This window comes from Haemaphysalis longicornis, unplaced genomic scaffold (assembly GCF_048455015.1).
Source record: "Haemaphysalis longicornis isolate Haplotype H1 unplaced genomic scaffold, Haemaphysalis longicornis Haplotype H1 scaffold_10, whole genome shotgun sequence".
NCBI lineage: Eukaryota > Metazoa > Arthropoda > Arachnida > Ixodida > Ixodidae > Haemaphysalis > Haemaphysalis longicornis.
The window spans coordinates 72,361,139-72,378,314 of NW_027526204.1; the positions used below are offsets into that span (position 1 = coordinate 72,361,139).

The 17,176-nt window shown below is 49.9% G+C and overlaps 1 protein-coding gene across 2 annotated transcripts in view; it reads right to left on the bottom strand.

Annotated features, from left to right (window-relative positions):
- The window catches only part of LOC144158750 (thiopurine S-methyltransferase-like), a 55,346-nt gene that overhangs the window by 12,880 nt on the left and 25,290 nt on the right, over positions 1–17,176 (bottom strand). For both annotated transcript variants that reach the window (XM_077689843.1, XM_077689844.1), the window contains exon 7: positions 10,128–10,172. In XM_077689843.1, the coding sequence (XP_077545969.1) occupies positions 10,128–10,172 (45 nt within the window). The remainder of the gene's footprint in view (positions 1–10,127; positions 10,173–17,176) is intronic.

Genomic DNA, 17,176 nt, shown 5'->3' on the forward strand with positions numbered 1-17,176 from the left:
CACTACCACAACCTATTTTCCTACAAGTCCCCGAAGGAGGGATTCGAGCGGTCCTTCCTAAATTTGTTGCCCAGTCTTGATGAGGACATAACAGAACAATTGGAAAGCCCCATAAGACTAAAAGAAGTTGAAGAAGCAATTGATAACTTAAACAATGTTAAATCTCCGGGACCCGACGGGCTAGGTTCGGCCTTTTATAAAACGTTTAAGTCTGTCCTGGCACCTGCCTTGCACAATGTTTTCATGGTATCTCTACAAAGAGGGGCCCTTCCCCCTACTTTCTCGAAAGCACACACGATCCTCATACCCAAGAGCGACGACACAGAAGTGCTTGCTAGTGTCACCGGGTACAGGCCAATTACCTTAACTAACACTGACTACAAGGTTTTCATGAAGATTTTAGCTAAGAGATTCCAGACTGTCATTAAGAATCTTTTGGGACCGCATCAAACATGCGGTATTAAGGGAAGGAGCATCTTTACTAACATTCACATAGCACGAAGTATATTGGAAACTTGTGACATGGATTTCCGAAAAGTTGCCATGTTGCTGGTAGACTTTGAAAAGGCTTTTGACAAGGTGTGTCATGACGTCCTTTTCAAAATACTCGAACATGTAGGAATGGGCAAAACAATTCTAGAAGGGATTAAAATGGCCTACCAGCAGTGCACAACTAAATTCATTATGAACGGGAACCTGACCTCTCCTGTCGATGTGCATGCGTCAGGGCTGTGCCCTGTCGTCACTCCTGTTGGCGCTTTACCTTGAACCCTTGTGTGTAAAAATCAACCAAAGTCCTCTAGTGCAAGGTTTTTGCCTTGAATCCTGTGAAGTTAAAGTAATGGCTTACGCCGATGATCTCGTTTTTTTTTGTAATAACCAAGAGAGTGATAACCAAGAGAGTAATAACCAAGTTACGCAAGAATTTTGCGATATGACGGGAAGCGCAGTCAACCTTAGAAAGTGTGTTGGGCTGTGGCACGGTGAGTGGATCGAAACCCCACGTGTCTTTAACAGCATCTCATGGTCAACAGAACCGGCATCTTATCTCGGAGTACCCTTAAGGAATTATCGAGATAGTAACGGGTACTGGGCTGAACGAGCTCAGACAATGCGTGCGCAAACGGCAAAGTGGGAAGGCCGTAGCCTTTCTATCTTTGCGCGCGCAACAGTTTGCAATGTCTTCCTGGTCTCAAAACTTTGGTATATTATGCAGGCCCTCTCTTGCGCTCGAATAAATGTTCAAAAGTTTCACCGCATTTTCGCGGTCTTTGTCTGGCAATCAGCTTTTGAGAGGACGAGTAGGAGCAACTTGTTTAGAAAAGTACAGCAGGGAGGGCTGTCACTCCCACATCTATTTGTGAGACAACTTGTTTCCCGTTTCTTATTCCTAAGAGATCAGGAGGACCCGTTTATCCGTACTTTCTTGCAGCATACGGTCGCAAGCGCTTTACCCAACTTTGTAGTGTCGTCAGCGAATGTGACCCGTTACTCGGTTAGCCTCTTTTTGAGAGAAGTTGTTTTCAGTTGTCGTTTTTTAATGACTCGTTTTTCTGCTCAATTTTTGGCAGCAGTGAACCGCAAAAAACTCTCCTGTGACATTATCGATTGTCTGTTCCCAGAGCCGATGTATAGATCGTTGTATAAAGTCGGCTCCGGACAAGATGTACTACGGAGAGTAAAGAAAATGCCAGTGCCTGGTGCTGTGAAAACGTTCTTTTTTAAACTGCATTGTAGTACACTCCCAGTTAAAACATGGATGTTAGAGAAGGGTTTATTTTTGCCGTGGGGTGCCGAATGTTCATTGTGTAAAAAACCAGAAAATGTTGAACACGTATTCATCGACTGTTGGGACGCCGTTTTCTTTTGGGATGTCTTGCAGCGTACCCTAAAAAAAGACCTTCCGATAACGGCTCGAGGAATCCGCTTCCTTGATGTGAAACCTGATGTTTTACCATACGATTTGTTTTTCCTTCTGGGTTTACATAGCATTTGGAGAAGCAGAATGGATGTGAGAAATGCAGATGTCAATGCAAAATCGGTGGGCAACCACTTTTTAGAGCCCGTGTGTAAACTGCGGGAAGTTTTTGTTAAGCTGGAGTATGATGATGATGTGATCACTGTTATGAACGAACTAGCTGTATTGAAAGTTCACAAAAACGTAACCGCCAGCTAAAAGCTCGGCGGTTTCTTTGTATGTTCCTTCCTTTTCTCAGCCCTGAGGGCTGATTGTGTAGTACTTGTTTTGTTGTGCCCAAACGGCAATAAAGAAAAAAAAAAGTCGCGTCCGTGGCTTAGTCGATAGAGCGTAGCGCTGCGGCCGCAAAGTCCTCGGATCGAAACCTGGCGCCGGATGCTGTTTTTTTTTATATAGTGTAGTGGCCTGGCTGGCGCGCCGAGAGAGGGTGTTGCGAGCTGGAGAGTAGTAAAGGGGCTTTAGGAGAGTAGGCGAGGGGGGAGAGGAGGCGCTATGCGAGCGCCCTCACGCGTCGGAAATCCGGCGCGTAGCTAGCTCCGTTGCTAGGCTGCGGACGGAGGACGGCGGTGGAAGCAGGAGTAGGCCCGACTAAGAAGTGCTTCGCACTTAAAAATCATTCGGCGAGCTGAAAAAACGCCTGCAAAGCCCGCCCGTGCTCGCTCATTTCGACGAAAACGCCGAAACGGAAATACACACGGACGCCAGTGATATAGGCTTGGGTGCCGTCCTTGTCCAAAAACAAAGCGGGTGCGAAAAGGTAATCGCCTACGCCAGCCGTGGTCTGTCGAAGGAGGAGAAAAACTACTCTGCCTCTGAGAAAGAGTGACTGGCAATTATATGGGCGATTTGAAAATTTCGCCCACACGTGTATGGAAGACCATTCAAGGTTGTGACAGACCACCACGCGCTGTGTTGGCTCGCCAATTTGAAGGACCCCTCTGGCCGTCTTGGGCGGTGGAGCTTGCGCCTGCAGGAGTTCGACGTTACAGTCGTTTATAAATCCGGCAGGAAACACTCCGACGCCGACTGCCTGTCCCGCGCCCCCGTCGACCCACCAGCACAAGACTCCGATGAAGACAGCGCGTTCTTCGGAATCGTCACGGAGAGCGACCTAGCCGCCCAGCAGCGTGCCGACCCTGACTTACGCGTTATAATCGACTACCTCGAGGGATGCAACGTCAACGTACCTAGAACATTCAAACGCAGCTTACCAGCATTCAGCCTGACAAACTCCGTCCTCGTGAAGAAGAATTTCAGCCCCGGAACGAGAACGAATTACCTTCTTGTCATCCCGGCAGACCTTCGTGACGAAATTTTGGAAGCGTGCCACGACGACCCGTCTTCCGGACATCTCGGCACAGCTCGCACAATTGGAAAAATCAAGGCGAAGTACTACTGGCCCCGCCTTACGTCCGACGTCACCCACTACGTCCGGAGCTGCCGTGACTGTCAGCGACGAAAAACGCCACCGACGAGACCCGCCGGACTTCTGCAGCCGATCGCCGTCTTATCAAGGCTCTTCCAACAGATTGGAATGGACCTTCTGGGCCCGTTCCCTACGTCACAATCCGAGAACAAGTGGATTGTCGTAGCAACAGACTACATGACGCGCTACGCGGAGACCGCCGCTCTTCCGAGGGGGACTGCACAAGAAGTCGCCAAGTTTTTCATAAGACAAGTTGTGCTGCGACATGGAGCCCCTGAAGTCCTCATCACGGACCGCGGAACGGCCTTTACTGCGGAGCTCATGCAAGAAATCTTACACTACAGCAACACGGATCACCGAAGAACGACGGCGTACCACCCCCAAACGAACGGACTAACGGAACGTTTCAACAAGACTATTGTGGATATGCTGTCCATGTACGTCGACGTTGAACATAAGACTTGGGACGAAGTGCTCCCGTATGTCACGTTTGCGTACAATACGGCTATCCAAGAAACCACGCAGATGACACAGTTCGAGCTCGTCTACGGAAGACTGCGGACTACAATGCTTGACGCCATGCTGCCTCACGTAGAAGACGACGACCTGAACGCCGACGTCCAAGAATGCCTCCAGCGTGCGGAGGAGGCCCGCCAGCTCGCTCGAGTTCATGTAACGGACCAGCAGCTGGTGGATGCCGGCCGCTACGACGTCCGACGCCGAGCCGCCGAATACCACCCAGGGGATCGTGTGTGGGTTTGGACTCCCATCCGACGACGCAGACTGAGTGAGAAACTTCTGCGACGATATTTCGGACCCTACAAGATTCTACTACGTGTTGGCCAACTTACATACGAAGTGATCCCCGATGGTGACTGCGGCACATCACGACGACACACGCAGCCCGAAGTCGTCCACGTGGTTCGCTTAAAATCTTTATACAGACGATGACGAACTTTTATTTTTATTTGTTCAGACTGTCGCTTATGTGAGCATCGGGTCGATGCACTCTTAGAGGGGGGGTAATGCCGCAAACCATGCATTGGGTTTGTTTATTTGTGTTTTGCTTTTACCGCCCGGCTGCACCGGTCTGTGTTATCCCTGTGCCAAGGGAAGCGCGTGTTCCATTCTTTCTTTCTGTGCTGCATGTGTTATCTGTTCTGATAACGAGAGCATTCCGATATGACGTGAACAGCCCGGAATAATCTTCTTGGATCTACAATGTTCTCGATGCGAATCGACGGTTCGAGAACCACGCGCGCCGAAAGATAAAAAAAAATTCCCGCGCCTTCCCGCGAGGGGAACACGAGTAAATGCAGAGCATTGGGGCCTCAGTACTTATTGAAGGCAGTGTTGCTTCCATCGCTTCTTCCATGATGCTGGAGTAGCAGACACGAGTAAACGTGGGCACGCGCGTCAACCAAGGAAGGAAGGAGCAACGCAGTGACTGAAACACGAGCGACCGCTAGCCGCTATATTTGCAGCGCGCGCAGTAGAGGGAGAGCAGTACGGGGGGGGGGGAGACCGCGCATGCGCAAGCAGCGCGCGCCCTTCCACGCACCACCGCGCTGCTATGACGCACCTGTTACGCCGAGACCGCGACGGAGCGAACGGGCTGACTACGACGCATGCGCGCACCAGCTGCTGTTGAGAGAGAGGAGGGAAGAAGAGGCGCACCTGCTGCGGACGCGAAACTGCTGACACCGTCCGACGCAGGAACAGGCGAGGCTAAGAAATGCTCTGCATTTAAAAGCCGGCAGAGCAGACGCCGGGGCATTCGATTCTGCGACGCTCGCCGACGCAAGTCACTTTGTTGACCGCTGCTTCGCCGCCTCTGTATTCTTTTGAGTTGTTAGAGGAGCACAAGTTCGCTCCAATAAACTTGTTTCTCCTTCAAGACAACTGCGTCGTCCTTGGCTTCGTGACAATATGAACTTTTTTGCAACACCAAAACGTTAAGGTTTTAAGGCAAACGTTATGCCTCCAGGCGTCTGTTACTACTGCTACGAACGAAGCAGACCACCTGCAATGATTGTGTCAATTTTTGCACGTTTGTGGAAACTATTACGGGATAATCCGCAAAGGGCCTAGTAAACTTGTTGAATTGACCACAGTTTCTTATGTCTTCATTGCGCATCAGCTTTATCGCTTTTTTTCCGTTGCGTAACTCACCGTTTAAAATGAACTGTTGATACGTGTATACAGACGAAACAATTTCGCATTTATTTACAGTGGGAGCACTGCTCATGAATAATGGCTTTGTTAACCTCTAAAGAAATATGGAGCTCAATAGGAAACGAAATAAATAACCAATCGTAGATGCGTTTTAATCAAACTTCCGTATTTAGTTGATTGTCAGAAAATCAATTTACTGGCACCTTGGGGAACGGATAAAAAATCAGAGCTCTTTTCATTTACCGAGACAGTCGGTTGAAATAAGAAACATTCTCTGCACGAAATCACGTGTGCGTTTGCGATCGATTGGTTTGAGTTCGATTTCTTTAAAGTTCAGGTACTTTGGAGTATTAGTAAATGCGTTCTTACATTTGACATGTCACATAAACCATCGACAGATTTGAACTTGCACATTGTGGCTTTGTGGCCAGTGTGGAATGTATTTAGTGGCTCGGCAAATTGTAGCATAATGATGATGATGACAGTTTGTGTAATGTCGCAAGGCCAACAAGGGCAAAGAGCGCCAGAGCAGACGGCATTTAGTGGTTGATGAGACCGTAAATGATAAAGCCTGTGAGTGAAAGTCAAAGGGACGCAAAACAAAAGACAACGGAGATGGCTGGGGTATAGGGCCAGGACGGTAACTGTGATGTGATAAGAGCTGAAAAAAATTTACCTCAGATAAAAGCTTAAGAACACGTTGACTAGAAAACATTAGTGCGTCGGGAAAAAAGTGTGATGGGTGCAGTGGAATGAGTCGTCTGTATAATTCAGGGAAATGTTTGTGCCATGTTGTGTCAAGTGCCTTGCATGTGATTAGTATGTGGAGTATGGATATGCCCTCGCCACACCTGCTACACATGGGTCTCGAAAATCCAGGGGCCAGGTGGTAGTGCGTTGCATGTGTGTGGCCCATCCGCAGGCGACTTCAGTGTATCTGTTGTGTGAGTCTGTTGTATAGCGTCCCAATTGTGGTTTTATTACGTGTAGTTTGTTGTCTCTTTGTTGAGTCCAGTGTAATTGCCATGTGTTACTTAGCTGTCGTATGATGTGTGTCTCTAGGTCGGCAAATTGTAACGTGACAGAGGTGATTTGCGAACGTTGCATCAATTCAAAAAGGCTTCAGAGTCGAAGGGAGCGGTATCGTTTGGCACTTGAGCAAATAGTTAGCAAGCATCAAACGGAATACGCGTGGAGAGAGAGAGAGAGAGAGAGAGAGAGAGAGAGAGAGAGAGAGAGAGAGAGAGAGAAGGCTTTTTATTAAAAAAGCGAAAAGCGCCTTTCTCAAGAGAAAGACGGTTGAAAGGTGAAGCTCTCCCCCATGCAGCCTGAGAAAAAGCCAAAGTGCAAAATTCAAACTGTTTCCACCATGTCGGAATGGCGTAGCAGATAGACGCTGCCGTCGTAACACAAGGGACCGATGTTGAATACGGGAGGCGTCTTTTCTTGTGTCATCATCGTCGCCCTTATCATAATGTACCCTTTGCGGAAACACATCATGTAAAGTTTGCTTCCCTGCAGTGCTTGTTGGGGGCACGATCTGCGGTGCACTTGACGCATAGGAAGCGTCGATAACTCGGCAAATGAAAGGAAAAATGAAAGGACAAGGACAACAATACTCAAGCTACCAGACTTGCGCCCATTGCATGGTCGATGGCGTGCCGCCATTGATTGCGGTCGCCGGTTTTGAATGAGTTGCAATACGCGGTGGACGCGTCACTATGCAAAATGTGGCGCTCCGTTACCATTGTAGGGAAACTGCCATTGTTATGGGGTTTATTGCAGAGCGCCTTATAACTGCGCCCGACTTTCACCTAACCTGGTTCGCTGTATTTTCCTCGCTCGTTTACCGGTGCGCTCCCATTTTCTTGGTCCAAGGATTGCTGTGCACAAGTTTAGGTTCGCCAGATAAACCCGTACAAATCATATCGTTTCATACCGTCAAATCATACGGTACAATCATATCGTACAACTGACATCCTGGCAGTCCAGACAGACAGTGATGTAGCGCCGCTATCATCTTCTTCAGCACCACCATCATCATCAGCAGATTGGCCAGCTGGCACGGAACACACTGGGCACCCGGCACACCTCGGGAACGGCACTCTCGTTCTACGCACCTCGTCGTGTCCATGGCGCAGCCTACGCAACCGTAATAAACGTGGGCTCGGCCGCTCCGCCTCATCGGCCGCCTACAATTTGGTGACCCGGACAAGCGGCTTCGCCATGGCATCACACCGCTGCTTCCCCAGCCACAATGCGGACAACGGCACGCGACGAACGTCCATCGCCCTCCCAGACCTTCCCTTGCTGATTCCATTTGAGTCCATCACAAACCACGCTGCATGGTTCGTCATCCTGGAGAGCCATTTTTATGTACATGACATCTGCTCCCCGGAAATCAGGTACCTCGTGACATTACAGAAGCTACCTGCTGACCTCGTGGAGCAGATCCAGCTGCCGGCCCGAGACCCCAGTGCGTATGACGAATTAAAAGACACTGTCCTCAACCACTACGGCATGAAAACCCGGCAGACGACAATCCTAACAGAACCTGCAGCCGTTACCACCACCAGTCCTCCTCCGACACCGCCCTCGGCCCATGCACCCGAACCCTCACTAGGTGACGGGTCTGCTATCATGGGCGCGTATCTCGACCTCCCAGACCTCAGCGGCCTTCCGGACTTCTACACCCCTCGCTGCGACATATGGTTTGTTCAGCTCGAGAGCCACTTTCCAGCCGCTGCGCTATCACCTCGCAGCGACACGGCTACCTGACGGGCTCTTCGCGAAGCTCCGGCTCCCACCACCTGGCCCACAGACCTACGACGACTTGAAGAAGGCTGTTCTTAAGCACTATGGCGTCTCAGACAGTATTTTTCAATACTTCAGCGATGGTTGTGATGACACGCCCACCTCGGTCACGCTCATGCCGACGCCATCCTCTACACCACCACACCTTCCAACGCCAACTGTGCATACAACTCCGCCGCAGTGTTCAGTCTCGCCTTGTCAGGAAACGCCAGCGCCGGCTACGGCTTGCAGCACTGCAGGGTCGGACTTTAGCTTAGTGGAATCTGCGCAACACCGTGCCGCAGCGCCACACGTTGTTGTGTCGGCTTCACCGACCCCAGCAAGTGTCGACTGCTATGCCGCTCGTGGCTGCGAAACTTCTCTGCAGGGCACGAGTGAGAGCGATCTTCATGAGCGCTGTACTCCAGGTGTACGACAGCCATCTTCCTCGGCTCAGGTGGCACAGCTTCCTGCAGCCAACGACAGATCGACGACTCCGGGAGTCGAAGCTACCTTCGAAGCACATCAGCTTGCTCTTGACAATCTTTACACCCTGGCTGCGAGGGCGATACCGGAGCAAAGATTGTGGGACGCTTCTCCCAACAACCGACACCGAAAGAGGTATCCCATGACCAAATGCAGTCAAGAGACGCGTCAAAAGCTGGTCCCCAGACGTCGACCGATTCCGTGCTCCGGGACATTGTTGGGTAGATGCAGTAACCGGAGCTCAGCCGTCTGTCTACAAATAAAACAGACGAAACCAGCTTGCAGGATGGGGATCCGACGTCATTGGATTTACAGCGTAGCTCATAAATACAAGGCTCCGCTCTGCCGCCTCCCACCGCGGTTGCGAAAACAGCCAAGACAGCGACGAAGCCACAGAGCCCACACCGGGGAACAGTCAAGCTCGCACTTCGGTCGTCATTCGGATGCACCACGCTTCACCTTGTCGCTGTCCTTCCATTTACGCCTGCCGCTCGCTCTACCATCAATGGCAGCAGCCGCTTCGCACCCCGCAATGCGTCCGCGGCCGCACTCCCAGCCTCGACCACCAGAGGTTGCCCCTTACCCGAACGCTACCTCGCCGACGACCAGGACCATGCCCTTTACTCAACCCCGGCCACTAGACCACTGACTGCCCACGGACTCTCTTCCTGACTACGGACAAATTGTACATACCTGTACATAGTACATCGTTTTCACACATTTCTCATAACGCGCTACGCGCTAGGGGGGAGCCCTGTAGCGCCGCTATCATCTTCTTCAGCGCCACCATCATCATCAGCAGATTGGCCAGCTGGCACGGAACACACTGGGCACCCGGCACACCTCGGGAACGGCACTCTCGTTCTACGCACCTCGTCGTGTCCATGGCGCAGCCTACGCAACCGTAATAAACGTGGGCTCGGCTGCTCCGCCTCATCGGCCGCCTACAGTGAGACACGGTGGGCATTTTCAGACGATTGAGTCAATAAATGCTTCACGTCGCGGGAGTAAACCGGGGGAAATTTTATACAATTTTAGAACGTTCTAAAAGCGGACACCCACCGGAATATCAACAAGAGCTTGAGTTGACACGACTGTGCTCCAGAAACTCTTTTCACTTCCACTATGCAAAAATGGTCTACACTTCAGTCTGCATCAGAATAGCTGGCTTCCGGTAAACACACGTCGATGTTTGTTCACAGCGAGGGTGTAGCTGCTTGGGTGAATTTCGAAGGTGCCCGAAAATGTAAAGATGCACGCAAAGCTTACCGAAGTACTCCCGCAGCGTGGCTTCATCTGCACTCCGTGGGGGCACTGAAAAAAATATTGAGAGGTCAATCCTTGTATAGACGACGTCTTTCAACTCCTGATATTAGAAATTTCAAAAGTCGTCACGCACATCCTAACACAAACAGTGGTGTGATGAATCAATTGAACAAAATTCAAAGCCCCTTTCTTAAAGAAAGGGCGGTTGAAACGCGAAGCTAAACTGGCTTGACCGTGTCGGAGTGGAGCAATCGGATAAACGTAGCCTTCATAACCCGAAGGACCCAGGTTCGACAACAACCACGGGAAGCGTTTTTATTTACAGGGCAGTTGGTGTGCCTTCGCTTACCATCATCATCATCGATTTGGAAAACGCGCAGTGTAATCTTGGCTTGTATGCAGTGCGTTTTGGAGTGACAACGAACGTCATCAGTGAGACATAGAAAGCTTTGCTTTGAAGAACGATTACGTGTGTCCGTCTACCCAAAATGCAAAACAGTAGGGCGTAACACCGCCAGATTGAGATCTATGATACATAGCTATGTCATCATCCTAATCATCACCATTATCATCATCATCATCGTCGTCGTCATCACCATCATAATCGCCACCACCCCTATCGCCATCACCATCACCACCACCACCATCATCAGCATCGTCGTCGTCGTCGTCATCCTCATCGTCATCAGCGTGTCTACGCCACTGCAGGGCAACGACAAGTGCCCTAGATCTCCAATTCTGTTCTTGTGCTACCTGCGACCAATTTATACCCGCAAATTTCTTGATCTCATCTGCCAACCTAACTTTCTGCCCTCCACTGCCACCCTTGCCTTCTTTAGAGATCCGAACTGTAGCCCTTCATGACAAACGGCTGTTTTTCGTTAGCATTGCATGCCCTGGCGACGCCCATTTCTTCTGGTTAATTTCTACTAATATGTCCACGCGTTTGTTCCCTGACCCACTCGACTCTCTTCTTGCCCCTTAATGTCACACCTATCATCTTCCGTTCCATTGCTCGCTGAGTCGTCCTTAATTTAAGTTTAAACTTCTTAGTGAGCCTCCAAGGTTCTGCCCCGTAGGGGAGTACCGGTAAGATGCAGCTGTCATACACTTTCCTCTTCAGGGACACTGGTAGGGTGCCATTCATTTTCTGAGAATGCCTGACGAATGCATTCTGCCCCATGGTTGGGATCCGGGATCAGTACTTGGCCTAAGTAGATATATAGTAGAATCTCGATAAACGGAAATCGCCTAAACGCAATTCCCGGTTAAACGCAACAGTAGCCTGTAAGTTGGTTGGTTTTGTATTCAGATCACGTAAAAAAACTCGGTAATCGGAACTAACATTTGCGCGTCACCGAGTAAACGGAATCAGAAATGGAACTTCTTGCTTGTGAAACCTATTATCATGAGAATTAGGTTTTTACTGTTCCGGCTCTTTCGTTTTTTTTCTTTCTCCATGTTTTTTTAGCCTCGTTGGGCTCGTAAGCCTCCTCTCGTTAGTGGTCAGCCATGTTAGTGCAACGAAGCAAACACCGCAGTTCTTGTTCCCTTCGTTCGGTCTCGATTCAAGAGGCCGAGGTTATAGGGCTCATGGTGGTGCTGTTCGTGCTTAATTATTGCGTTGCCGTCTTCTAAATTCGGTGGCTCCTAAGCACTTTCGAAGATGAGGCCTCTGGCCTCTGTGAAGATGCAGCTGCAAAGAGTCGAACAAAAATAATTCATGCTTTTTAGCGCACAGCGACTTATTGTTGCCAAATCAACTTTGTGAATGCTGTGCCGAAACCTCTTGTAGTTTTCTTGCTTTTTGAGAAACTATCAGCTACATTTACCTTCTAGTGCTGAGAATTACATGGAATCGTATTAAGAGTGTGTACGAACATAAATTTGCACTTTCACAGATCTATCTCAGTAAACGGAACTCCTGTTAAAAGGAACTAATTTTTTTTATTCTTTGAAGTTCCGTTTATGGAGAGTCTACTGTATTTGCTTCCCACTTCCACTGCCTCGCCACCTATCTCAAACCCGAGGCTATTAAGCATTACCTAAGTTTTCTGAATATTGATTTTTAGGCCAGCGATTCAGTACCCGGCCTTAACAGATATATTCATTGACCACTTCCACTGTCTCGCCACCTATCTCTAAACGCTGTGCTCTCCCGATGCTATTGAGCATTAGTTGAGTTTCTTGCATAATATTTTCTCGCCCGCATTATATACTGCATGTCAAGTGCGGTAATCATGCTTTTCAGTTCGTTTCCAGAGTAATTTAGCGAGGCAATGTTATCAGCAAATCTGAGGTTACCGAGGTATCCTCTATTAACCCTGACGCCCACTTGTTGCCAATCCAATGTTCGGAATACCACTTGCAAATACCTCCATCCGTGTACACATGGATGTGGTCAGGATAACGGGTTTGGATATGCTCCAAGACAAAATATGTCAAGGCAAATGCGGGCATAGACGATGTTTTGCCTATTCCAGGTACAGTGGTGCACACAGCCCATGCCGCGTACAACCAGGGTGGAGTAGCAGGCAGCTTGGGTCAGAGGTAATTAGATGGCAGGACGTGCATCACGCGAGATGGAGAAACGGCAGCCAGTGGATGAGCAAAGCATCGAGAAACATGTCGAAGGCCAGTACGGAGCAATTCTTGTGAACGGAGAGTGGTCGCAGAAAAGCACCTTGCCCCACACAAGGTTCCTATCGTGGAGGTGCATTTTGGAAGGCCCAGGGATGTTCGCAGTGCTCGAGCTTGCTAGCCTTCCAGAACCTTCAAGTTAGTCCTGGAAACAGCATGTAAAGCTGGAAGGCTATATCGCAAGAGGCCTACGAAAAGTGCTTTGTAGAGTCACAAGAGTGCTGACACTGAGCAGCCCCAGGTGCTTCCTGTCATCATCCGCGAAACGTGAACGAATGAAAGGAGTCGCTCCTTTAGCCGCATGATATGGGGACCCCGGACAACGAACGGTCAATTGTAATGCCTAGAAATTTGTGATTGCAAACATAGGGTATCTGCACGCCATTTATCTTCAGTGGTTATCGAGATACATCGCTCTTCGTGAATGCCATGGCAGCACACTTCTCACGAGACAGCAGCAGCCCACAGCTGCTGACGTATTGTTCAATGGGGAACAGAGGCTTGTGCACTTTTGCTCGTATGTGTCTGCGGTTCCTACCCGAAGCCCAGATGCAGATGTCGTCAGCATACACCGAGATGTGAATTCCTTGATGTTAGTACCTTTGTGATGGGGATGAGGCACATACTGAGCAGTGTCGGGCTCAGAACACCACCTTGTGGGACACCCTGCGTGATGGCATGTCGTGTCGTGTCACCGTCTTTGGTTATTATTTAGACTCACTGATCCTTTAGGTAATCACCGATCCAGGCTTGCATTCGGCCTCGAAGTCCTACAAATGCCTCCTCCCTTCGAATTGCTTCGTGGGAAACACTGTCAAATACTGCCTTTATATCTAGGAAGACAGCAATGGTGAACCTTTTCGCAGCCTTTTGTGCACGAACAGCTGTTACCAAGGCGATCACATTGTCAATGATGCTCCTTCCTTGCCTGAATCCTGACATCTCTGGCGGGTAGACATTGTGTTTTCGAGGTCCCAGACAAGCCGATGTAGTACCATTTTTTCCATTACCTTACCAATGCAGCTTAATAGAGCAATTGGTCGGTAATAGTTTATGTCCGTGGGGCGTTTTCCCGGCTTGAGAACCGGTACCAGTCGGGCAATTTTGCAGCTTGCCTCAACACAGCCAGTCTGCCACGATGCGTTGTATATACTCAGCAACTGCAGAAGAGCCTTGTTGGCGAGATGTCGCAGAGCCGAATAGCTAACTCCATCAGGCCCAGGTGAGGTGGACAAGTTAACAGATTTTAACGTTGCAGATAGCTCATTGATGGTAAAGGGCTCATCCATCATCACAGCATCCGTGGTAGGAACCCACTTGGTCAGCTGCGCGGGAATCAGAAAAGGGCTCTGGGAAGCACTGACGTTTATGGAAAATTCTTCTGTGACGTCTACTTCACTGACTCCACGCTTGAGGGCTACTGAAGAAAATGGGGGAATCTGACTGGGTGGGGCTCTCAGGCTGCGGAATACCTGCCATATGCGTGTCATTGGCTTGCGAGGGTCTAATTTATAACAAAACTGGGCCCAGCGGTTTTTGGCAACCGTGGCCATGTGCTTCTGAACACGCTTCTGCGCGCGCCTGGTAGCTGCGATGTCGTCTGGCAGTAGGGTTTTTCTGGCCCGGCGCTCGGCTCTCCGGTGAATAGCGCGAAGATGTTCATAGTCCACATCAAATGTAGACCATGGCTTGGGAAGTAGACTTTGCCGTGTTGATTCTGATTTGGCCCGACCAATGGCAACTGCGAGCTCCTCGCTTGTTGAGAAGGCTCTAGCATTAGCTTCTAATAGGTTTTGGTAGGTGTCCCAGTTCACTCAGTATGCCTTCTGCTTAGACAGTCTTCCACAAATTCCTTCAATTACTGTGTATGTGGGCACGTGGTCGCTACCAAAGCTTTCAATATCGGAATGCCAAGACACGGACGGCAGCAGGGAAGCAGATGCCATAGTGGCACCCAACACACCTGAAGTTTTGCCGCGGAAAAATGTGGGGCATCTAGTGTTTCACACGTCTAGGCCCGCTTCGTTGGCAACACGGAGCAAACTGCTTCCCCTTGATGCAGTCTTTGTGCTGCCCCAAGCTGGGTGGTGTGCATAGAAATCACCTGTGAGCAAGTGCGGGGAAGTGTAGTGGACAAAATGTCTTCCAGGAGCTTCGTGTTGAATTTTGCCCTTGGTGGGACGTAGCCGGTTATTATGGTGAAGGTTGCACGGCCATGCTTTACTGTTGCTGCAATGTATTCGTTGGATGCGTCTTGTGCGACAGTGTGAAGCGCGAAGGTCAAGTCCTGACGAATTCCGAGTAACACTCTGCTCTGGACGCAGGTCGTCGAAGACTGATAGAGTGTGTACCCCGACAGTCGAATATCCGATCGCAGGCGGGATTCTCAGATGGCAATGACGGGGAATTTATGCTTGTTAACTAGCTGACGCAGGTCGGACAAGCGGGAGCGCAGACCACAGGCATTCCGCTGAAACACAGTTGCCCGATTTCGAAGAGTTTGAATGCGCACTGATTCGTTACTCCCTAGATGGTTTACAGCCATTCCCGTAAGAGCGGAGTAATGGTGTTTAGCAGGGTTAAAATGGCTTGAGCCACAGGAGAGGAAAAAGGTGCTAGGATGAAACGCACAGCTTCAATGAGCGTGAGAATAGAGGAGCTTGAGTTTGCCGACGGCTCCTTGTTGAACCGACCCATGCACAATCCACAACATGCACCCCCCACAACCTCCGTTGTGGAGTAGGAATGTTTCGTGAGAAAATTATGTGTTCTCATAAGCTTAAAGGGGCACTGACACAAACATTTTGCATCTTGTTTTATTCGTTGCGATGAGTAGCTAATGGCCCATTTATGACATGCGGAAACCTCATTTACTTCAACGTGTGACGGGTGTTTAATTACAGATGTTTTTAATGCGGCCAGTCGGAGTTTGGGTATCAGCGGCTGCCGCAAAAGGTTGGAGTTTGTATAAACAAAGCTGTCCACGTGACTGTTAGACGGATATCACAGATCAGAGCTGCCGTAGCACTGTCGCTTCCGCGTCGGCGGCAGTTTCTGCTGATGCCCCTACATGCTGATATCGTCAGCCGCTTAATTCGTCTCGTCAGCCGTCCGCCGTCAGCCGTCAGCCGTCAGCCGCTGATCTCGTCAGCCGGTTAATGCAGGCAAGGCGAGTGCAAATTGCTGCCGTGGCCGTAGAATGACGCGCGACGCGCGAGGGAATGGGTGGGGAGACGCGTGATGGGAGCAGTGGGCCTGTCTGACCACAGGTCCGCCTACAGATGTTAGTCTATAGGCGGACATGTTATTCTGTAGGTGGCACTGCAGCGAATATTTGATTGCAGCTTTCGTAAGTGGTGTAGATGACGATTTTTAGTGCACTTTGCCATCACAGCATTACCTCCTTCCTCGTATCCCAACTTTCTTTTTGCCATGAGCCGCACTTAGTGGAGTGGTAATAAGTTATCACTCAAGCCACCTGCGCCTGCCTGCGCCACTCCGCGGTCCCGGCCGACGCCCGGAAAGCGACCCCAATGGTGGTATACGCGGCTCCCTCAGTGCGCCCGCCATGTGCCGGTGCGTTTTCGAATCGCTGTAGAACTTAGGTCACGGCCAGCTGCCCGATGAGCCAACGAAATCCCGGCGCCTCCCCTGCCAACGATCGGATCGTTTGTAGCTCCAGAGCGAAAGCACCGACTTCCGATCGGAGCGACGAGCCGGCGAGAAATGCCGGCAGTACGGAAGCGGCAAACACAAACTCGTGACGTGTTTGGATGTTGTTTATTTACTCCGCATCCAATTAGGTCACGATCTCGCGAGAACCACCGCTGGGTGCTCGGTTGCGTTACACACACTTTAAAATGGATTTTAGGTATATTCTAGGCTTCCTTAGCCGCAGATATGTTGCACATGATGTATGCGTGTTGCAACCAATCTATCACCCAAGTTAAATCGCCCTCAAAATTTTGTGCCAGTACTCTTTGAATTGAAATGTCGCTTACAATTGCGTTAGTGAACGCCACGTTTGTAAAGAAGTTAGACAGATTGGGCACACCGCCGGTGGCAACATGCGCTGACGTTGTGGGTGCGTTCGCGAGACTCTCGGTGTGTTCGTCAGCGGTGTGTCCTGTAGAGTTTCATACCAATATATACAACAAAAAGAAAATTTGCCACTGAAGTCGCGGCCGTCGTGGGCGCCGCCGTAGCAGCTTTCTTCTCTTACTTGGCTTGGCTAGCCACATCTCTTCCTTTCGCTCTTAAAGCCAAACTCAACAAAACGGTTACATTGTCTTGTTCCTTCTTGCATTAATGTTCATCAACCTGATCATCAATCTTTCATCAACCTGACCAATGATTTTTTAAAGCTCAACTTATACAGTAAAGCCCGCTTATATGGAACAGCGCGAGGATTG